Here is a 24609-nt window from a genome sequence, read left to right on the forward strand (position 1 = left end):
CCTGGATCCAGGGGACCAGGAGGACCACACAAGACCATGAGAATTAGGACGAAGAGCTGCAAAGGGTTGCTCCTTCTCAAAAATGGGACGACCAATGGGGTACATTTTCAACAAAAAAGAAAAGGAAGTCCTTGGGAAATTAAAGCCGCTGTACAACCAACCAGAGGGGAGTCTTCTCCCTGTGTCTGTTTGAGCCTCACAGGCAGGCTCTTGTTGTTCCCACGGTGGAGCTGCACGACTCGCAACTCAGGAATCGTGGCCTAGTTTCAAGGGAAAAGTTTCTTTTTTCAGGATAGGGCAATCACCCACCCGGGGCAAATGCTCTCAGCGATCCTGTCCAGTGTCTCAGGCAGTGCACCAGTTTTCTTCACTTCAATCTAACAGGCACCAGAGACACAGCACCTGTACCCTGAACTCAAGTCCTTCCCTAACTCCTGTATTGTTCTGTTGGCACACTGCTCTTTCGTTGGGGCCATAGATTGCATTCAGTGTGCCCAGGTATCTCTTGACCAACAAAGGTGAAAACTTTACAGCCACTTTGGGACCAGGGTTCAGAGGCCTGATGCTAGGATCTCTGAAGCAACCCTTGTTTTAAAGGGGGTTACCTCAAGCAAAAACTTTCTTGCTGATCTGGTCGGTTTGTGACTCTCAGCTGGGCATCAAAAACTTGATCCACGATTTCTCCTTTCTGATTTGTGACCCCGTCTTTCGCCCAAGACAGTGGCAGGGGTACACACTTCACATCCCAGTGCTTCCGGCCTTCTACCTTCACTGAGGTCCTGGTTGCCAGCAATGCCTGTGCTGGTTACCTTCACTTTGACTTCAAGCTGGACTGGTGCTGACTCTCCAAGCTGGATCTGATGTCCGCGCCCCTCTGGCAATGGTTGTAAGGCAGCAAATATCTATTGGTGGACAGAACAAAAGGTCTTTAGACAAGGCACAGAAATAATCTATCAACAGAGAGGATAGTCTCAGACTACTTCCTAGTCTAGGGACGCCCCATATATTAGCAAGGCACCCAAGAACCACTTTCATCTATGTGAGAGTAAAAGAAACAGCCTGGACCTATTGGCAAGTATAAAAGGAACTCTTTGGTGAACTGACAAGAGTAATACGTCACCCAATCCCAAGCAGCCAAGGAAGTCTGTGTTCATTTACTAAATTCTGAGGAAAAGAGAAAAACAATACAGACATACTCCAAATCCTTACATCTGTATATTCCTGTCTTAATCATCTAAAGACCCTCAAGAAAAAAGGAAATGTTCTACACTTTTACTCATAGACTTTGCATTACTTGTACAGGACTGCAGACACTTCTAAAATGATTTCTCTTAATAAAAGCACCTACATTGTATGCTCAGGACCATGCTCTCATGTTATAGGAGCAACAGGAAAATCTAAAACTGCTACTTTAACAGGGATTCCTATTACATAAAGAACTAAAAAACTTCAACATAATGGGTACATTTTCTCCAGCAGACCATCTTGTGACACACAAACACCTATAAAATAATATTTTCCTCAAAAATGTTTGCTAAGGATCACATAGGCATCTTCCCTGCATTCTACTTTTCACAATCCAAACTATGCAACATCAGCTCTAGTTAGGACTGTCAGTTTATTTACACAGACTAGCTAATAAAAACTAGCAATGCCCATGCAAAACTGTATGTAGCATGAGAATAACAAACAATAGTGGTGTTATCACCTGAGAATTTTAGAACAAAAACTACCCACAGCTAGTTCCCCTTAAAGATCAAATAAGGAAACCACAATCTAGACTACTCATCCTTTCATAATTTCATCAGGCGGGATTGGCAGTAACATAGCAAATTTATTTATTCATTTTATTAATGCTAATAATGTTTAAAACAGTATTACTGAATAGCCAAATAAATGTCTCATGGCTATTTCACAGACAGTTTAGACAGGTTCAAAAGAAATTAAGAAAAAGAGAGAACACATAAATTTGCCTACCCTTAATTTGTAGAGGAGCTAGCCTCCTCCCCCCATTTTTGACAGTCGGAAACCTGTAACAGGTTTCATTCTGTCAACACTATCAACCCCAATTTGTAGCAACTGGCCATAAACAAACTCTGAGGAGCTAAATAGCACATTCAGCTAGCTAAAGAACATATTCCTTTAGCAAATGTACAAATGTAACACGAGGGCGCATGAATTCAAACTAAATCCCATTGCTTCCTTAATTCAGCCCTAAAAGCATTAGTGCTATACATATGACAGAGCCATTGTAAATAAAAGCTGACATATACCATTATTATGCAATCTATTCATGTGAGTGAACAAAAACTTGCTTTTGCCAAAAAAGTAAGCAAAACCTCTTTCTGTCCCTGCCCTGCCATTTCGCCTTTCAAATGTCGAAATGTCAAAGCAAACGTTGCGCTGAGCCCTGCAGGCTTCTAAATGTAGGACTTCGGCGTTTAACCTATGCAGCTGTCCCATCTTGCGTGCAAGGCTTTCATGGGGGAGTCCCAATTCAAAGTGACCCTGGAAACGGAAAGAGCAACAGCAAAACCCAATTCATTCCTGTCTACCAGCAATTCAGAGGTAAGCTTAATAACTTCTGCCAGTTTTTTTTGTACATATTTATATTTGTAAGCAGTGTGCCGAGTGCTTGTCTAGCAGTATAGATGTCAGCTATTTATTCTATGCTTACATATGTGCATTTACTGTAGCCTGAGGCAGTTTAAAAGCTGCTCTGATTGGAATAACCTCATTTAAACAGTGAATTTTACTCAATTTCAACTTTAATGTTTGGGGCACTTAAAAATGAATATCCTACATTGTTTTTGCATAATAGTTAGCCCCAGAATGTCCCCTACATATCCCAGAGATGTGGCATCAAAAATGTATAATGTATACCCTTATAAAAATGAGTTTTGTACGCCTGGGTAAAGTGACATTTCACATGTAAGTGACCCCCTATTGCTGTATAGTATGGTTTAAATTCAATTTGGATGCTAGGAGGTAACAGCATCATTATTAGGCATTATAAATATTACAAAACGAATTTAATGCACCTATTTTAAATAACATTTTTTATATCAAAATATATATTTTTTTAATAAATCTAATCATTTTGATGAGTCCACATATGAAAAGCGAGCTGCATCCCTTGCCTATCATATTTAAACGCATTCATTCACAGCCCTAAGAACAGAAACTTAACTTGAAAGTCTGCGCCACTTTTAAAAGACAGTCATTATTATTTAACATCAAAAAACACTATTATCCTTATTTAAAAAGGCATTAAGAAAATAAATCTGTACTGTCAATCTGTCCTCTGTTTATCAAAAATCATGAAACTATATTTCTAACTTTTAAAACAGCAGTCGGAAATGCAGGATTTTACACCGTGTTTGACTTCAGCTGTTTTCTGTGGCCGGTGTCAGAAATACCCACGTGCTGACACAGCTGCTTGACACGTAAAGGCGTCGAATTCACACGCCTTTCAAGTCAGCCTTTCCACAAATCTGTCGTTCTGTAATGTATTCAGGTCTGCAACAACCAACTCACTCAGATAATGTGAATGCCTGTTAATACCTAATACAGAAGGATAAATGCTGTGACATTTTGTATCTTAATTTATCTATTGCAAAACACACAATTTCGTTTTTTGAAGCTTTTTTATTCCTATTAAATGCGGATTCTAATTTTATCTTTAACATTGTGGCAATTTGCACACATGTATAGTGTCTTACTCTGTCAATTTAATGATAGCGTGCAGCTATTTAGCATATATTATATAATTCATAGCTGGATTATTTTAAAATGTATTTTATTTTAATGATATTTGGCATAACAGAATGATGACAAAAAAAACATTGAGCTCATTCCAGACATTTTCAAAACGGTGTCATATACTCAGAACACATAATACAGCGCACTTAAGGCTAGCCATTCTTGCACCAAGAGCGCAATCGCTACTTACAAGTACCACTAATGACAAACCACAGACATTTAAACACACATTTAACCCACAGATCAACACTTAGGACAGTAACACAAGACAGCCCACAGACTGTACTTAAACCAAACCATTTGTAAATACTAGTTGTAAGTCATATTCACTAGATTTGGCTGGCAGAACACCAAGAAAAAAAACGCTCTGCATATCACCACTTATGAATGTTACTAAGTGCACAGACCAGGATCCTTTCTATGTACATATTTAGTTCCTCGGGGTACTAGTCACCAAAGAAGAAATACTTTTTTATGCCTAAACCTAGTTAAGTATCCCCTCTAGGGGAGCCGGCTAATTATATACAAGTTTAAAAATGGTACATCCAAGAAAGCAACACATTCATAAATTCACCTGGGGGAAAACAAAAAGACCATCACGCATGTGCTTACAATTAACTGCTTTGTTCTTCAGCTCTAATGCTTTCACATAAATGTTCTTTCGCTGTTCTTTTTCAATCAAGGCTTGCTCACGCATCATTCGTTCACGCACTTCTTTCTCCCACATTCGTACACAATCAAACATCTCTTGCGTAGTCTTTCGCTTAAACATACATTGTTCTACATACTCAATCTTTCGTAAATCAAAGGACCCATACATAGGCCAACGCAACTCAGGATCCTTACGAGTGTATTTATTCCATAATGTGCTGTACATTATAGAAGAAAGACCATACTTAATATACATATCCCTATTAGGCGTCCCCTCCGGGGGGCCGGTTGTGCTTTATCTAGTCTCAAATTGGTACCACTACAAAAGCAACACATCTTATGAAGTGTGCTAAAAACAGGCATTCCAAAAATAGTGCAGAATATGTAGTATTATAATCAAAGTAGCACTTAAGGTACCTTTAGTACGATGTGCCGTTCAAATCAATTCAAATAGAGAAAATTCTCCTCATTACCTGCCTATATAGATTGCAATCCATATATAAATCTCATAACAAACCAAGTTGGCCAACACCAATTCCAAAATCCAAAAGCCACAGTAAGTGTTACTAAACTACCTTACCAATCCCAGGCATCAAAACCAACAGCAAGCGCCACAGAGGGACACTTACCAATCACTTGGTATCCAGGTTCCAACTGCCAAGTTCTAAAATCGACCAAATGGTCACTGCACGGCGAATCAACAGAAGAGATCTCAGTCGAGGACCGGCACCACCTGGATGGTCAGATCAGAAAGAAAGGAAAAACGCCGTGGTTGCCAAGACTCGGGTCTCAGCAGGCAGCGATCGCGTCCAGAGCGAGATTCCAATACTTCGTCGCAACCAATCCTTTGGGCATCCGCGTCACCGATGAGCCCCAGTAGTTGGGCGCCAATTTGTTGATGGTGACCTCAGCTAGGTCTACCAGTGCAAGGGGTTCGCCCTTCTCTGCACAGAGTCCTCCGACCAATAGGAAGAAGTTGGCACAGAAACTGGAATAGAAAATACAAAGTTTAATAAACCTCATGAGGTGGAACTACATTCACACAGCACCCTCCGGTGTTGAGTGAAGTAGCAAACTGAACAGAAGAAGCGTGGTCCTTTTATACCCACACCGGGGCTGAAAAAGGTGGTACAAGTACACATGAGAAGAGTTATGCACATAGATGGTCATACAGAAACTGCACAGTCAACAAGTAGGAAGAGTAATAAGTTGCTGACATCAGTTAGAACAGCCTGACAGTTCTATACTAGGAACAGGTGCATACTACTAGCTAGGCCCATTTGAGCATGTGCAAGACTCTGGGAGAGGGAAACAGCAAATGGCCAGCACATAGCTAACTAAAATGGCTGCCAAGTACAAAATGGCTTTCAGCTCATGCAAAGAGATTAATGCAATCTTCAATAGCCCGAGTCAGCACCCTGACGCCCAAGAGTCTGGGTGTGGGGGGTGACAGTCAGTAGCCAGGGCAGGGCGGCTGCAGAGCGGGGAGGACTGCCTAGCTCCCTGCAGTCTCCAGGGCGAGGAGCGGCAGGAGGCCAGCCCTGCATGAAAGGGGGGCGAGCCGGAGCTGGAGCCCCTGGAGAGCTTGGAGAAGCCCTGAGCAGGGGATGCCTGGGCCCGGTCTCCGATGGCAGCGACTTGCGGATGTCCTGTGCCACCCAGGGGGGTCCACTGGGGCCTGGAGAGGCTCTCCACGGCCTGGCCTAGAGTTCAGAAACTGCGACTGGACCCTGGGCTTGAGCTCCGTCTAGCGGGCCCTGTGGTGCTCGGGGTTTGAGCTCCGTCTGGTGGGCCCCGGGGTGTGGGAGCCTCCTCAGTCCTGCAAGCTAGCCGAGGGTCCTGGCGCTGGGGACGTAGGTTCCATCGGGGCCTGGGGAGGCTCTCCCCGGCCTGGCTAGGGTTTGGAAGATGGGACCGGGCCCGGGGCATGAGCTCCGTCCGGCGGGCACCAGGTTGCGGGAGCCCCCGGTCCCTATACTCCTCGTTCTCAGCAGAGCGTGGAGTAGGCAAATCTCCGCACACTCCGCTGGTGGAGCGGAGTTCTCTGCCCACCCCGACTGTCAAGGTGCCTGGGGGACCCCGGATTGGAGGTCCGTCGGGGACCCCCGTCCGCAGCTGGGGTCTCCGAGCCCCCGTGATGCAGAGCCTCTGAGCACGCCAAGGGCAGGCGGGATCCCTTCCATTAAGGCACAGGTCGGGCAGTTGCAAGTGGATTTGTCAAGCCCTGCTAGAGGTGAGACATGATAGGCTTACTCCTCATGGCAAGGTTCCATGCTGTACAGAGGCCTTTAAGTTGGACCGACTTAAGTTTCTCGTAGTGAGCAAAGTTGAGGGCCTAGATAGTACCCTCTGCATCAGACATGGTATTAAATTAGTTGGGGCCTTTATAGAATTCAAGAAAAAATCAATCAGATTAAACTTGGAAAAGGGTCTAACTAACTAGGTCACTATTTTAAAGTTCTAAAACAATTGGACTGGTAGACTTAACCAGGGTCATAACAGGGCAGTTAAAAATTTTTGGGAAAAATCGACAAAATTAAAACAAAATCACTTTTCAACTAATGTCAATTGTGGGTTTACTTCGAGGAGTCACCTATTTACCAAGTGTTCTCAGCAATTGTGAAGTCTTGTATCTCACCGCTGTCTCCAATGTTGGAAGCTGGCTCTTTATATAGTGGACCAAATAGAGGTACACTTTGTAAAGAGTCCCGGTAATCCCCAGTTGGTTTACAGAGGCGCAAATGGTAACCCAAATGCTCTTTTGTGGTAGTGTGGGCTAGCATTTAGGCTTATCAGAGAGTATCGCAAAGCATTAATGACACATACAGAGGTAATAAATGAGACACGCACCCAAGAATAAATCTGAGACCAATTTAGAAAAATAACACATTTTTATAGACCTTTTGATACCTAGAACTTCGATAGCGAGAAAGTACTTTGTAAGATATTCATTTTAGCAGATATGTAAAATATTCACTTACATGCGTCTTTACACACAATGCTTTCCTATGGGAGAAATGGCATGTATTTTATACCGTTATTTGCGTTCGGTCTCTGGGGGGGAGTTGGTCTCATTCGGGACTTAGGGTCATAAGGGGCATAGGTCAAAAGTACTACCAGCATATTCTCGTTACCTGCCCTGGGGCGTACGGGTGCAGAGGTGCTGGTTGCGTTGGTAGCTTTGTGGGCTACACCGGTAAAGTGAATGGGGCCACCTAGAAACTAGCTGCGAAAGGGGACTTGGGTTCAAGTCCAGCAGCTCCCAGTTGGGGCACAGGACACAAGGGTCTTGGTGACAAGGGAGCACAGTTGGTTTGTCGGTACCAATGCTGGGGCGTGTGGGTGCAGAGTGAAAAGGTCAGCTGGGCTCTCTGTGACTTGGAACCTTGCGGTCGTCGGTCTCACTGGTTGGGGATGCAAAATCAGGACAGCTTGGCCACTCTGGAAGTGGGTCTCTGTGGTGCTGAAATCCCTTGATGGCTGTTTTGTCTTAGTCGCTGGAGTCCTGAATAGACTCTCATGGTCTCTGTGTGTTGCAAGGGGTCTGGCACCCTGTGCGGCTCCGGTTGGTCGGTGTGTCCTCTCACTTGGTGGGGGACAGATCTGACCTCCATGAACTCCGTGTCTTCTTCCTGGGTGGCTGCTAGGTCGGGCTGACTGGGGAGCAGAAACATGGAAAAACAGAATTTGCGTTTCTGTGCCTGTGGACTGCAGGGAAGAAGCTCCTCTACTCCAAGGGAGATTGCTTAGCGATTTGTGATGGACTGGCAGTCTCCTGGGGTTCTTGAAAGCTTTTTAGCTGCAGAATGAGTTGCAGTGTCGTGATTGGCAAGACTTAGCGCATCAGGCAATGTTTGGCACCAAAAGTCCATAGCAGTCTTCAGTTCTTGCTTTCTCTTACGACTCTCGGTGTCTTCCTCTTCTTGATCGGTCGAATCTGATTTCCTGGTGTCAGGAGTGCCACCTAAATTCTTTATTTAGGGGTGTTACAGGGAGTGACTGAGAAAGTGGCTCTGTATATACTGTTCCCAAATGGGTACAGGGTGTACAGAGTCCACAGTCCCCAATGGTTTGGCAGAGGCTAAAGTTAGGTATAACCTTACTCTCTAAAGTGGTAGCTTGGTCGAGCAGTAAGGCAGTATCGGAGGACAGTGTAAAGCATTTGTTGTACACACTCAGTCAGCAAATGGTCTCACACACACAATAGCTGAGCTCTAGGCCAATGGTTTATATACAAAAAATATATGCTTGTTTTATTTTAGAACCAACAATAGGTATTAAAATATACTTTCTCAGAATGAGATGGTTTATATAAATACTTTTGCAATATGCAATTGACTTTTGTAGAAAGTTACAAGCGGTTGCAATTTTAAACACAATAATGCATTGAGCTCAATGGAAGTTTCAAGTTATTTGCAACAGATTACTTTTAGGATTACTTTTGGAATTCCAGGACTGGATCCTAGATTCAGTCCTGGGTCAGTACTTAGGATCAAGTGATAAAAGTCGACTTAATTACTGTGATGATTTTTAGACAATATTTAGCTATTTTAAAAGTTGACACTTTGAAAATATTTCATAGAAAACAGTCAATGATTCCCTATGGAAGAAAACAAGTTGCAGGTATAGTACGTTCTCGTTACTTTTGTAAACCAGTACTGGGTACCTAGAGTCAGTACTGGGACCTTTATCCAAAACAGGTAAGCAATTACGTTTTCAGAAGTTATACGGTTTTTAAAGAATATTTAAAGTTTGCAGAAATTGACACTTAGAAGAAATTTCACAGAAAAACAGTCAGTGATTTCCTATGGGAGGAAATTGGGTTACTGGTAAGTACAGTTGTAAGTATTTTTCAGAGTCAGTGCTGGGCACCAAGATCCAGCACTGGGTGCTCGCCTAATAGCAGGTGAGTACTTTCGTTTTCTTTACCCGGCTGATTTTTGGTGAATATTTTAAGATTTGAAAAGTCCACACTTTACAGGAAAAAGCCAGTCAATGTTACCCTATAAAGAAAATAGAGTTATCGGTTTAAGGTAAGTACTCGACTGGCAGAGTTGAGGTTCTGGGCATAGACTCAGGGGTCCCCCAGGGTCAGGTAGGTACAGTTGGTTCACCCTCAGCGACACCAGGGCGGCCGGGTGAAGAAAGAGTTAGGCCCAATGTTATCCTATGAGGGATAGGGGGGGCCTTGGTTGGTGGCTGCTGACTAGCAAGCTACACGGCTGTGGGAGCTGGGCTCCTGGTCACTTACTCCGGGCAAGTGGGGAAGTAGGTAGGTATAGAGGTTGCACTGCCAGGGCCTCTCTGGCGGCTGAGTGCAGGGTGCTTTTGAGCCTTCGGGCGCTCAATTGATTTCAATGGGAAATCTCCGGTTTAGAAAAAGACTGCCAGCTCGGGGACGAGGATTCTTCAGGTGCCACCAACACTTCGAGAGGTAAGTTGGGTAGTTGGAGGATAGGTAGGTACCCCGGGATTGGGCACAAGGGGCCGCAGGGCGCCGCGTGCTGGGGTGCCTTTTGGTGTTGGGAAATCTGACCCTCTGTTGATCGCGGTAAGGGGGGGCACCCTCTTCTGAGGCTGCAGGCTTCTTCAGGAGTGTCGAGGGAGGTCCTTGGGTGCCGGACTCGGGGTCACAGTTGCCGTGGGGTCGTCCTCGTGGTCTTTGTTCACTCCGGCACCGGCCAGGCTTGGCCGGTGCAGAGTGTGCTGGGTTTGCGGTTCCGGGCTGCTGCCAGGGATTAGAAATAGATTTTGAGTAGAGCCTCTACTCATGGCAGTCCCAGGGGTTTAGAGTCAAAAGGTAGCCAGGTCCTCTGGGGTTTGTGAGGTTGCTGGCCACAAGAGATGCCGGGTTTGGAGCAGGAGCAGGTTCGAGGGTCGACAGGCCGGTAGGGCTTGGGCCAAAGCAGTGTGTGTCTTCCTCTTCCTAGGAGTTGCAGGGCAGGTCTTATTTCTTCTAGCTCTTCTTCTGATTTCGGAATCTGGAATCTGGGGAAGGAAGGTTCCGGATGCCCCTAAATACTAGATTTAGGGGCGTTATAGGTAGGTGAAGGGCAGGGACCAAGTGGTCCCTGTCCTGGGGTGGGTACACCCCCTATCCTGCCTCTCTCCTGTGGGAGGGGGGCAGTAGCCTAGTCCCGATAGGGTAGGGCTTCCCATCTTCAAGATGGCGAGAGCCCGTAGATGTGCTTCACCTCGCCTCCCCCACCTGAGGGGTGGGGGTGGCAGGCTGGCACATCTCCTGTCCTGTCCTTATTTGGGGTTTCCGGCCAGAGCTTCCCGCCAGAGTGGGGGCTTGCAGTGGCCTGGGGAAGATCACAGAGGCGGCATGCCTTTGAAGCTTCCCCCTGCCCATCCTGGGGGAGGAGATTTAGCACCTCGCCCAGGATGTGCATTGTTGCAGGCCCAGGAGAGCAGGGGCTCTCCTACCCAGGAGTCCAGCACCATGTCTGCTGTGTGGCAGCCTAGGCAGCCTCAGAACAGACGTGGATTGAAGGTTAGGTTTTATGGGGCATCTCTAAGAAGCCCTCTGGGGTGCTTGGTACATTAAATCTCACACTGGCATCAGTGTGGGTTTAATGTGCTGAGAAGTTTGATACCAAACTTCTCAGTCTTCAGTGTTGCCATTATGGTGCTGTGGAGTTCGTGTTTGACGAGCGCTCAGCACCATGTACTCTTAAATGGCAGCACTGCACTTACAGGGCCCAGGAATGGACCTGGGTCCAGTAGGGGCACAGGGCTCCTGCTCCTGTGCCCACACCATTGGCAGAGGGGTGGCTGATGTATGCCATGGCAGTGTAGGTGATGGGCATGGCACACAGGGATGTGTGCCATGTCGACTTTTTGTTTTGTTTTGCACCCAGACACCCAGCCTGCAAGGGCAGTGTGTTTGTGTAAGGGTACATGGCCTGTAAGGGTGGCACAATGAGTGCTGCAGCCCTTAGATGCCTTCCCTGGTCACAAGGCCCTGGGTACCTAGGGTACCATTTACCAGGGGCTGACATGTGGCCAGGGTTTGCCAATTTGGGTTTTGTGTTTTTAGGGAAGGAACATAGGCCCTGGGCACCTGATTCGCAGGAGTCCAGGGTACACCCAGTCAAAGTACATTCAGCAATTCAGCAAAAAGTGGGGGCATACCATGCAAGAAAGATGGCACTTTCTCACAGTTACGGGTAGTAGCCAATGGGCTGCTTACCTGTAGGGGTCTACACCCTCTCTATGACCAGTAGTGGCATATTCCTGACCCAGAGAGCCTAATTCCACCAAACACAAACTGGTGGCATTCTAGATGTCATGTTCACATCAAGTAGCCCACCTTAGGGGTGGTTCTCACCTTAGAGGTGAACACGCCACCTGACTAATTTTCCCCGTCTGTCCTGGTGCCAAATGGGCCCATGGCAGGGAGTGGCATTTCCCTTGTCTGGCGAAGCCTTGAGTTGCATATCAAAGGCAACAGAGGCCTTTGAAGCCTTGTACCTAGATATGCTGACCATTTAGCAATCCTGCTTTGAGGAGGTGGCAACACCTCCAGCCGGAGCAGGCATTGTTTCTGCCCTCAAACAGTGCGGGCTTTCACTTCCATGGAGTCTGAAACTTGTCTTTGCTGCCAGGCTGGTCTACACCAGTCAGCCAGCATACTAGTAGTAGGTAGGTTTTTAGGGGGAACCTCTAAGGTGCCCTCTGGGTGCATGTATTCAGTAACCCAGCAGTGGCATCAGTGTGGGTTTATTAAAACAAGATGTTTGATACCATCATGTAGCTGGGTAACTCTTAAACTCCAGTGTCCAGCATGTGTACTCAAAATGGCTGTCCTGTTCACTTGTAATATCTAAGAATCGACTTGGACATCACTGGCATATTTGCTTATGCAGATATGTCCACACATGTATAGTGCACCCTGCCTTCGGGCTATAAGGCCTGCTGTAGGTGTGTCTTACCTATACTTAGGCTGTCCGGTTTTAGGTTTAAACCTATAATAACTGATAAAACCCCACCAGAAGGGAAATAGCCCTCACCAGTGTAAACATATAATCACTGAAAAAACCCTGCACAACCACAAACTAAATGCCATTCAAAGAAAGAAGGAGAGTGAAAGAGTCATTTTTATTTCTTCCTGAATGGGCCAATACAATGTAACCTTGTTATATAAGGTAGCAGTAAGAAAGACTGGGCTAACATTATTCTGCTTGAGTTTTGTTGTTTTGGGATGTCACTAAAATATCTTCATCCTTTTTTCCGTTTTGTGGTCTTTGGTCAAAAGATACAGGCGTTAGAAGCATGTTTTTGGTGTTTATTTAATTTATAAACTGTAGAGAATCAAGAAAGATCTAAATCATATTTGATTTTTTGACTACGTTTGAGTCTTTCACTGATAGGAAAAATGTAGGTTTCATAAGAATCTTTCCCAATATGTACCATCACTTTTACTCAGAGAATGAGTAAAAACCCTTGATACATCGGCCACCTTTTCTAGTGAGTCAGTATTGATAGTAGGTGAATTGCAAAACAGCCCAGGCTTTAAACATTCAAGTCAAGGTATAGTGACAGGTATATGTGAAGAGTACAGTCACAAAGCATCTGGGATACTGCTGAAAACATGACACCAGACTTTTGGAAAACATGGAATGCAGTGTCACTTGGAATGCTGCTGCAAAAAGTTCTCACCAAGTTCAAGAAAGATTGGAGTGGTATTGATTGTATTTATAGTGATTCAGCTACGTATATGAAAACGTTGTGTGATGACCTGCCAAAATTGATACCTAAGCTGAAGTGCTTCCCTGTAACAGATCCTTGCCACTTTGTAGATGGCAATCTGAAAGCATCTTTACAATCTTCAGAGTTAATGAAGAATGCTATTGACTTTTTAGTCCATTCTGGTGCAATGTTTTGTTTTGCGTGGGAACTAAATCACAAATATTTCTCATTTTGTGCTTTGTGTGGCACCAAAGAAAGAGCCATCCCAACTGTGTCACTTAGCTGGTGGTTTTCAGTCCTAGAGGCCATGAATGCTATATTATGTATGTGGCAACCGTTTACAGAACGTTTGCTGAGTGATGGTCACATATTGATGGTGATTTGAAAAAAAGTACACTCTGCTGCATTCTTAGATTTTTACAGGAAAGCATGACTGCTGTAGTGGATGGACATAATAAAAAAACTAGCGTCTTAAAACACCCTTGCCTGCCAAGTGTTCAGCATAATTCTTGTAGATGTGAAAAATCTCTTTGAGAGTACGCTGGGTGACACTTTTAGTGACTTTGGCACTGCAACATGTTCCATGTTAGGGTACTTGCCACTTGGTAAGCAAAGAAATGTTGCGGAGCAATTCAGGAACTTTTATTTTACAATGTATGAGAAATAGCCCTTCACCAACCATGGCATTTGAAGTCAATGAAGCCTCATTGTGGTACTCTGCACAAGTTAATGATTCCTTCCATAAAGGGACATTTTCTTCGGAGTTTCAAAAGTGCTGCCTCATTTTTGACCGCTTCAAAAACTCTGAGGGCATATGCGCCCAGTTCAACGCATATGTTGCAGAACCTGTCGCAGAGAATCACAATCTTCAGGTGCACCAGTATTGGCATAGAAAGCTATGCCAGTGGCCAAAGTTAGCAAATGGTGTACTGGCTATTTTGACGTTGCCCGTCTCAAGTGCCAATGTTGAGAGGGCCTTTCCACAGATAAAAGTTTACATGAGAAGGAAAGAACGACCGTGCATGACCAAAGACTCACTGAAGAAGTATTGTATGGTGTACTACGATAAGTTTGATTTGTAAAAATGCATTTGGAACTAGTTTACACTGTACATACACTGTCTATATACCATGCACTATCAGTGCAGAAAGCAAGCAATAATAAAAGCAAAAAGTTCCATAAACACCGGAAAAAAAACTGTTTCTGTTGTTTTTAATGGCGCAATAATGTGTAACCACAGATAGCCACTGTTTTTTTAAGGGATTGAAGTCACTGAAAAAACTCCACCAGAATTTACCAAAAATAGAAACTGAAAACAGGAAAGCCTACCTATACTGCATGCAGTGTCTGCTGATATTGCACACAGGAGAGATGTTATGTTGTGTCTTCACTTTTCTCTGCACCATGGTGTGCAGCCTGCAATCTCAGCTTGCATGTTGGTGCTGAGGCGTCTTAGGGTGGCACAATACATGTTGCTGTCCTGAGAGGCCCTCTTTAGTACTCCATGCCCTTGGTACCAGGGGTAATATTTACTAGGGTCTTATAGGGGGTGCTCAAGGCATGGCCAGTTGGTGAACAATTGTACAATATAGGGAAAGCAATCTGGCACTGGGGACCTGGTTAGAAGGAACCAAGTGCCCTGTCTGTCAAAAGTGCATCAGTTACAATGCAAAAAGTGGGGATGACATTTCCAAAAGGGGCACTTTCCTACAAATGCCCAACCACTGAAATTGTCAAGGAAAATTGATTATGCCTTTCCAACAATTCCCCTAATACCCAAGGTGCTGGAGAAAGCCAGACAACGAGGAACAATCCTCATAGACTTAAAATGGGCCAGACAAACCTGGTTCTTGAACCTACTAGAGATATCCAGGGGACACATGGTCAAAATAAAACGGGACCTCCTCACAATGTAGAAAGGAAAAGTGTACCACCCGAAGTCAGCAGCACCCAATCTAGCGGCCTGGCGCCTGAATACATAGTTTTGCCATCTACAGTCACTACCTGGAACCACGGAAATTCTGAAAGAGCCATGGAAGCCTACCACAAGACAATGTTACGCAGCAAAGTGAAGCAGATATATCCACTTGTGCACAAAAAACTAAATAATGAAAGTAAGAACAAAACCGGAAACTGTACTAACATATCTCACTCACCTCTTGGATAGCGGACTAACCTATTTATCACTGAAGGTACATCTAGCAGTAGCCTACACCAGGGGCACTTCATGAAACAACTTCTTCACCTCACCAGTGGTGAACAGGTTCATAGAGGGATCAAAGTGAATTGCACCCCCAAGAGTAGTCCCAGCACCAATGTGGAACCTAAACAGTGCTAACGCAATTGATAGCAAACCGTTTAAGTCTATGTACACTTACTAAAAACAGCAGTCCTAATTGCAATCACCTCCCTGCAGAGAGTGAGTGAACTACAAGCTTTAACAATACAGGAACCTTACCTGCAAATACACAAAAGGTAGTTTTCAGGACCAACCCACAGTTGTTACCCAGATTTCATGTCAATCAAAGCATACAATTATTGGTATTCTTCAAAGAACCACTATTAAAAATGGAAAGAGCACTACGCACCCTAGACATAAGGCGAGCTTTCATATACTATCTTCAAGAAACAAACGTTTTGCAAGAGAAACCAATTGCTTGTCTCCTTCACAAAGGCAAGCAAGAGTTCTCCAGTAACAAAGAACTATCTCATGATGGATTGTGGAAACAATACAGACTTGCAACTTAGGTGCAGGGAAGACAATACCCTCATGCCCAACCGCACGCTCAACATGAAATTAGGGCGCAACTTTAGCTTTCCTAGCAAATGTACCCATAGACGCAATCTGTCCAGGAGCAACATGGGCTTTGCCATACACGTTTGCAAAAAAATACTGTTTAGTCACTTAAATGAACAAGGGGGAACAGGTGGGACAAAAAGAACGTCAACATCTGTTATTACTCTTTTAAGCCCAACCAACCGAAAAGAAGGGATACCGCTACGTAATCTAATGCGCATCATGTGAATCCAGAAAAGGCTGGGTTTATATGAGACTCACTCACCTCCCCAAAAAGTGGGGAACAATGCAATCGGGTGGGAAAACAAAGTTCAGAACAATAAGAGGAAAGAAAACCACAACCAGAAAAAAGAATCCTAAGATTGCGATTACACACAAGAACATCTGCAACGCCATCTAATGTCATACATGGAACAGACATACCACCAAATGGCTCACGATGCTCATGAGGAAAGAAAAAAGAGACCATTCCGGACCCAACCTCTACATGACGGAATAATGCACAGCATGTGAATCCAGGAAACTCTTCAAGCTGCAAAACTACACCTACTGGTATGTAGCCGTTTCGTTTTCTATCACCAGTGGATAAATATTGTTTTCTGTGTGTGTGAGACTTCTGGAACTGGAAGCAAGCCGAACTCTAAGGCCAATAAAATATGTGGTGTGGATCAACAATGATCCCTCCTCTCATTTTCATCACAAACAGCAGCCATCCCAAAATTTACCAGTTTGCTCTAATACGAGCAGTTCTGCCACACCTAGTACAATTAAAAAACATATTATATTGAATAAAGTATTGGGAGGTCAGTTACTGTTCTCATCATAACTGTGACCTTTTGTCCCCATAACCGCCAGTCAGATTCCCTCCATTTCTGATAAGAGTATAATGTATTTTGTTCATGTTTCTTTTTCCTGCAGAGATCCAGCTATATAAATTTAAACCCCACTATCTATTATTACAGGTAAATAATGTGCTCTTCTGTTCAAAGTCTCGCCCTAGAATCTTTGTGTATTGATATTGCTCTTTTACTGCACACTACAATACTCATTTTAAAAAATAGTTATTTGTTTGGACTTCTACTTTAGCTCCTGTTGTTGACCTCAACTTATCTCATCCAAGCAACGAGAGTTCAAATCTTCAGTCTTTCCATTTTTTGGAAGCTAAGCATGACTACGATTCCACCAGTTTGTCTATTCCGCAGTCTGAAAGAACCCCACATTTTGATGAACTCAAAGTTAGCAAGGTATACCAAATGTTACATTATTTCTTTATTGACCCTTTCTCATAATTCATAACTTGTAAATTCTTTTTGCGGGGTGGGTTAGGAGGATCCCAGAACAGATGCAGTTGTATGGATTGAGCTCAGAAAACCTCAAGAGTTACCTGCTTTATGGGAGCCATCTCACTTCATACTTGAAGATTAATGATGATAGTTTGAAACTTCTTTACAAACTGTAGACATTGGTTACAAAAATGTTCATCTTCTTTAGAACATACTGCAATTATGACTAGTGGAGCAATTACTTTTTTACATACTATTTTTATATATTGTATTGGTTTACACTTCTTTGTTAATGAGAACTGCTGATTTGAGTAAGAAACCAATAACCTGCTTCAACCCATTTGTTCAAGTTATGCACTTGTAGGGCAGACAAAAAAATCTTCTACTCTTCCTTTTAAAGGCAGTATTGTCATTGCTGGTAAACAAATTATAGAGTATTTTAGCATGCCTAAAGAGGAACATAGGTTCTCAATGGTGATGTGTATTTCATGTGTGTAATGGGCTGAAACTTGCATCTAGCAGGCTGATGATGGACGGGTTTGTTTGCTGCAGATATCTCCCTAGACATCAAGCCAGCTCCTCATGATTCTGTATAGCATAACAAACGCTGCTTTCCAATAACTACAAACACTCTATCGTTCATTGTCTACATATCTGGTATTATGTTAGCATAGCAAACCTTGGGTCCTAGGTCAGATTCCAAAGCACAACCTTCAGCCCTATTAGAAAATGCCTTAAATCTGCAGAGATTGCAAGAGTTGCATAATTGTATCAGTTCTGTCGTTGTGCACAGGTACAGTACATCATGTCAATTTTCTGTTACAGAAAAAAGCACTCTGAGTAGAAGTACAAACTACAAGGAAAATAGAAATTGTGTTAAGCATCGAAGGTGATGCCAGGTGACTTTGTAGGGTACATTCTAAATGAATGACCTTTACACATGCTGTAGTCTATTTTATTAATATAGCCACAGTATGCCAACAAATGTTCTTGCACTTTCAGAGAAAATGTTTTTCAACTTAGCAGTAGGATTTCTGGCTTACCGACTTAGGGCTCCCCTTACCGTGTATAGTCTACTTTGAATATCTTTTCCAAATGCATGTCCCTTGAAGCAGCCCATATCTGCACTGAGGGAATTAAGGTTGCTTAGATGGCTGTGGAGCCCACTGTGAATTTCCTGAAAAAGCTGGGATTCTATATATAATGCAAAGTAATTTCTCTGCCTTCTAAAGTAAGTATATTAAATGAAAGCCTTTTCAGACCCTCTCTAAAAAAAACATAGCGGCCTCTTTTTAACTAGCTAGGAATTCCTAACTGAATATGGAGTTAAAAAAATAAGTAAAACCTTTTAACATTGTATGGTTTTACATATGAATATATTTTCATCTTGTCGCAGATAAATTTACCTCATAACAAGCAATACACACACGTCACTTTGTCATCATTTATTAACCAAACATAACTGTCATTCAGAAGCCAGTGCATACCCTTCAAGCTTCCATAACAGAAATGATAATTATAATTAGCTGCTAAAAAAGTGGACATGATTACTTGATCAGGAAGTGGTAGCATATGAATATAAAATAAGAAATCTTGGTTTGAGCTGGAGCATTCAGGTTTGTGGTAACACGCTATGCCTAAGTTCTAAAACAGCAACTTCTCAGAGAACGAACCTGGGAAGGGAAATTAAGCTATCTCTGTACAACATGAAGTCAGTTTATGTGAGATCATTTGTGCATGGAATGTATACCAAAATTGAAAAGCATTTATTCTTGACGAAAACGTGAATTTATATGCTGATCTTTGGAGAAAAATCATGGAAGTTCCAAAATATATTTAAAGCCGATATTTGTATGATAAAAATCAAACAGTTTTGGGGAGACTTATTACTAATATTATTAAACTGGTGGTAGGGGCATTGCAGATATAGATTTTATGTATAACCCATGTAGACATTTCATATTAACAAAGTATGTTTTTACGGTACTCCTTGCAGCTATGAATGATGCTCTGAGATGATCATTGCTGGTAATCTTGCACATGGTGGCCACTAATTTAATCAAGCCTGATGTGGCTGCTAATATAGCTCTAATAATATTAGTAGCTCAGAATAATTGTCATTGATCATAATATTGGCTCTTATTTTAGTGTAGGTTGGAGATCCCCTGGTAGACTCTCGCAGGGCTCTGAGGTTCTATAATGACAAGACTTTGAGTCATTGTGTTAGTGGTCAGTTGCTACATTGCTAGTACGTCAAAGAACAAGGAAGTCCAAAAGAGAGTTATTCCTGCGTCATTATCCTCTGCATTAAAATAGGATAAATCTATGTGCAGAAGCAGCATCTTGATCGTATTGAACACCAAATAATTTACAATAGCAGCTAATGTTTTCATAACCGGCACTCAATAGCCATACCTAGCCTTCAAATACTAAGGCAATAATAACAGTCCAAAAGTTGTGCAAACATTTACCAATCAGCTGCTATAGCCCGCTACTCTGTCTATCTGAGACAGACATTCAAAGTAATACCATAGAAACGTGCACTCGGTAATCCAAGTTAATTCTAATCACAATTAATGCCGCAATGTAATTCTGTTCATAAAATATATCCAGTCGATGCTATCCACGTTTTTAAACAAATAGTGCTTTATTCTTCTGTTCCAAAATGTCTTAGTATTGCAAAATTTCATAATCGATAACATCATTTCACAGTGGAGGGCGAGGGTCAACGGTGGACTCCAGTGGCCGCACCTCTTAGTTACGTTCCAGTTGTTGGTAATACGTGATGAAGTCACAATTGGTGTGCACAAACTGCTCCTGCACCTGCCGTTGGGAGATGCAAACTGCCAGGCAGTTACGTAAACGTTGAGAACAAGTGGAGTGGTGCACTACCCAAGTGGTATGTTTCAGTAACAACAAATGGTCGATTTATTCTTTTTTGAAAAACGTTATTTATTCAGTAATCAAACAAATATGTGCAAAAAGCCTCAGCCAACGCGTTTCGTTCAAAGAGATTGAACTTCGTCAGGGCGTTTGTTTTCTACCAAAAGGTTGAGTGGAACTCCGAAGTACAATGGTCTTCTTGTGGGAATGGACCGTCTCCAAGTGTGGACGAGGTCACATGTGTGCTGGCGACTCCATGTACAGAGATGGCCTCCTTGATAAGGGCCCAAGAGGTGCGTCTGGCGCCGTGAGCGACCTATGCTCCTTCCTCGTACCGCCTTTGGATATTGTGGAAATATGTACATCTCTGTACATGGAGTCGCCAGCACACACGTGACCTCGCCCACACTTGGAGACGGGAAAAAGCCTGGAACTGACATAGGTGCATATAACAGTTGCATAGATTCCTCCATCCTTTGACATTAATGAGTGTAGTAAAGTGGTTTTCTGTTGCAGTAATGTAGGAAACTGGGTTTCTGTTTTCCTGACTACTGATGCACTTTGACTTGATGTGCCCTGGGTCCCTGCCAATCAGGTTCCAAGGTCCTGTGTTCTTTCTCAAAACTGTAACTTGTTCCCACAATTGGCACCTCTCTGGCCACCTGTCAGTCCCTTGTAAAATGTACCAAGGGCACTGTGGCCAGGGAAGACCTCTAAGGGCTGCAACACTTATTGTGCCACTCTTAGAGGTCCTGTACCTTAACACACACACCCTGCCATTGCAGGCTGCATGTTTGGGTGCAGAGAAAAGTGAAGAGTCGACATGGCACACATCCCTGTGTGCCATGCCTACAACCCACTGCCCTGGCATAGGTCAGCCACCCCTCTAGCTGGGTGCACTATACCAATGGTGAGGGTACACGTGCATGACCCTGTACACCTACTGTGTCTCGACCAAATTTTAGACATTGTAAGTGTAGTAATGCGATTAAGAGTATATGGAGCTGGGAGTTTGTCATTACGAACTCCACAGCACCATAATGGCTTTACTGAAAACTGGGAAGTTTGGCATCAAACTTCTCAGTACATTTAACCCACACTGATGTCAGTGGGGATTTAATAAAAAATGCCTTTAGAGGGCATCTTAGAGATGCCCCCTGAAAAACGACCAGCCTCTGGTGGGTTCCCTGACTGGTAGACACCAGCCTGCCACCACAAGACATGTTTCCGGACCATTGAGGTGGGAGCCTTTGCTCCCTGAACCCAATAATGCCTTTCCTGGGCGGAGGTGGTCACACCTCCCCCAGGCCAGGAAGAGCCATCCCTGGCAGGGGAGCTTCAAAGGCCTTGTCGCCTTTGTAATGTGACCCCCAGCCTCTCCTGCTATCAGGAGCAGGCCCCCTTCCTGTCTCCCCTCCTTCTCGGTGGGAAGACAGGCGGGAACAATTAGCACAGCCCAGAAGGTGTGCCCACTTCTGCCAACCCCACCCCTCAGTTGGGGGAGGCGAGGTGAAGCCCACTCTTCAGTGCCTGCCATCTTGCAGATGACTGGCACTCTGCAGTCCGGATTAGGGATAGTGCCCAATCCCCGCGTCGAGTGAGCACACCGAGGGTGTAGTTACCCAAATGTCAGTATCCCATTGGCTACTGATCTCGTGACCCCTAAAATACCCCCCTGAATACAATATTAGGGGGCAGCCTTGAACAAAGAAGGCAGATCCCGCAACCTAAGAATAAGAAGGACAAAAGAAGACGCCCAGCAGAGAAGACTGCAAAAAGAACTGACTTGGCCCCAGCCCTGCCTGCCTGTCTGCAATTTCCAGAGATCCTGTACCAAAAGTCACCTTGTCCTTCAGTCAGCGACCTCCAGAACCCCTGGGAGGACTGACTGCCTTCAACAAAGACCGGATCTCCTGTGAACAGCAGCTCTGTTAAAAAGAAACAGCCAAGAAAGACTCAAAGACTGCTGAGGACAAATAAACCCAACGCCTGGAACCACCACTGCACCCGATGCCTACTGTCCGAGTGGCCTACCAGTCCCAGCGAGATCGATCAGAACTCCAGAGTCCGAGTCCACTGTGGGTTGACCCCTCCAGGACTCTCTGATGTTGCCTGCAGCCTCTGCACGGAGACCCACCCCACCCCCCAACCGTGAGTTGCCCAGTAAGGTGAAATCCAACCTCAAAAGACACCCCTGCCTCTGGCCGCCCTGGAGAAGAGAACTTGAGGTGCACCTACGTCCCGAGCCCTCTAACTTACCTGCCCAGCTGTTAGTTCCTCCTGGAAGACTTCCTGGTCCGAGCCTGCTGCTAAAAACCAAAACCAGCAATCCCCATTGAAAACAAGACACCCAACGCCAAAACAGCACCCAGCTAACACCAGTAGCTTTGCTCCCACAACCTTGTGGCATGCTTGTAAACAGCCACCAACTGGAGGCTCACTATCTCCCCCCCCCCCCCCCCCATTGGATAACATTGTGCCTCAGCACTTTGCACCCGCCTATTGTTGCTGAGGGTGTTTTGAGAGTGCAGCCTCGACCTTGGGGGAACCCTGCTTCTAACCCCAGAAACCCAACTCCCACAACAAAGTACTTACCTGCAAATCGATGACTTCATTTCTTCCCATAGGATTGCGTTGACTGCTTTTCTTTGTAAATGTGGAGTTGGTTTGTATAGAATATTGAAAACTGCATTTGTACCAAAAGTGAATTACCTACCTTTTGTCTAGGCGATGTCTCAGTGTGATAGTTAGGCATATAATTAGCAAAAGTAATCTGAAAAGTAATGTACATAGTAATCTGTAAAGTTACTAGAATGTAATTCAGAACTGTTGACTTACCTGTAATTCAACCAACCGCATGTGAACATGCTTTCACTTGTAAAACACAGCATAAGATTTTGCAAAGCATTTATTTCAGTTACCTTGCACCAGGCTTGGCTTGGTTCAAGAAATAAAATAACTAAATAATATTTTTGATACAAACAAATTGGTCTGAGTTCAGTCTTTGAGTGCGTGACATCATTTGCTGCCTGAGTGTGTACAACAAATGCTTAACACTACCCTCTGATGAAGCCTTACTGCTCACACACACTAACCACAAATAGAGAGTAAGGTGCTATCTACTTTTACCTCTGCCTACCTTTGCGGATCCACTGGACTCTGTACACACTGTACCTCATTTTGGTATAGTATATACAGCGCCAGCTTCCTACAAGTAACCCTCCACTTTTTGCCAGATTTCTGATGCACTTTGACTGAGTGTGTGTGCCCTGGGTCGCCCTGGGTACTTGCCAATCAGGTTCCCAGGGCCTTTGTTCTTTCCCTAACCTGTTACCATTTGTTTCCATAAGTGGCACAAATCTGGCTTACCTGTAAGTTCCTTGCAAGGGGTACATCTGGTACCAAGGGCATGGTAGCCTTGGAAAGGCCTCTGAGGACTGCAGCATGTATTGTGACACCCTCAGAGACCTCTCACCACAAACATGCACCACATCGATTGCAGCCTGCATGTTGAAGTGAAGAGTAAATATCAGTTGTATCCTGGCATCATGTATTCTGTATTTCCATCCAAGTAGTATGTCTACATTGATGTAAATAACGCTCTCAATCCAAAAATAAGGCTGCATGAGCTTGAACTCTTTTCCTAGAGTTTCTCACGTTTTTGTATCCCAAAAATATTTTCTGATTGCAGCCTACCTCTCAAGGTGTCTAGAAGCAGACCCTGTCAGACGGTCCATCAGCTTTAAGTGTTCCCTAGTTTCTTTTTATATTTTGAACCTCTGGTTTCTGACCTCACCAGTGGTGAGAGGCCTGCAGAATAGGTTTCAGTTACATATGTTATGTCCTTAAAGGGTGTTAGTTTTCTAGTACAGCCCGTGTTAAAATATGACTAACCTCACTTTATCTAATTCTAAAATTAGAACTGCAACAATTTTGCTGACTGTAGACACTCTGGCCACCCCAGACGTTTACTTAAGTGTATGTTATGTTTTGAAGTTTTCTGTTTTGTTCAGAGCCAAAAATGATGTGCTTGCCCACATAAAGGACTAGCAGGCTGACCAACCAGTTCAATCTGCCCTAAATTCATAAGGTCACCTTTTATTAATAAAATAGTCTTGTTCATGGTTTATTTAATTTTTTTGTATATACTGAGTGTTAGTGTAATTTAGCCTGAAGTGCTTTATTCTCATAAATAGAATCCAGTTCAGTATATTTCTTGAGATCTGGGAGATGTAATGGGTTATGTTTTACAACTAGGCATTAATTATACCTTCGGAGCTGGAGAGAAATCCAGTCTTGCAGTGACAGTTTGGCTCTGCAAAGCTTTAAAGTACTTTTAGACAGTTAAAGAGGATATGGGCAAGGATGCCCCTAGACTGAGTTTTGCCTCACAAAGCTTCAGTGGCTTTCCATCACTTCCTTCTGTTGAGCTTTACGTCACTCATAGACCTTTTTGTTACCGTTGCATGTAAAAGGTCCTGTCCATGTGATTATGCACTGTGTTTGGGTGTGTTTGTGATGGAAGCGGTTGTCTTCGGT

General features: G+C 43.9%; 1 protein-coding gene across 3 annotated transcripts in view; it reads left to right on the plus strand.

Annotated features, from left to right (window-relative positions):
- Positions 1-24609, plus strand: part of CEP295 (centrosomal protein 295) — a 510218-nt gene that overhangs the window by 247579 nt on the left and 238030 nt on the right. For all 3 annotated transcript variants that reach the window (XM_085621392.1, XM_085621393.1, XM_085621394.1), the window contains one exon: positions 16991-17148. In XM_085621392.1, coding sequence (XP_085477518.1) covers positions 16991-17148 — 158 coding nt within the window. The remainder of the gene's footprint in view (positions 1-16990; positions 17149-24609) is intronic.

The sequence above is a fragment of the Triturus cristatus genome, chromosome 8 (assembly GCF_964204655.1).
Source record: "Triturus cristatus chromosome 8, aTriCri1.1, whole genome shotgun sequence".
Classification (NCBI taxonomy): Eukaryota; Metazoa; Chordata; class Amphibia; order Caudata; family Salamandridae; genus Triturus; species Triturus cristatus.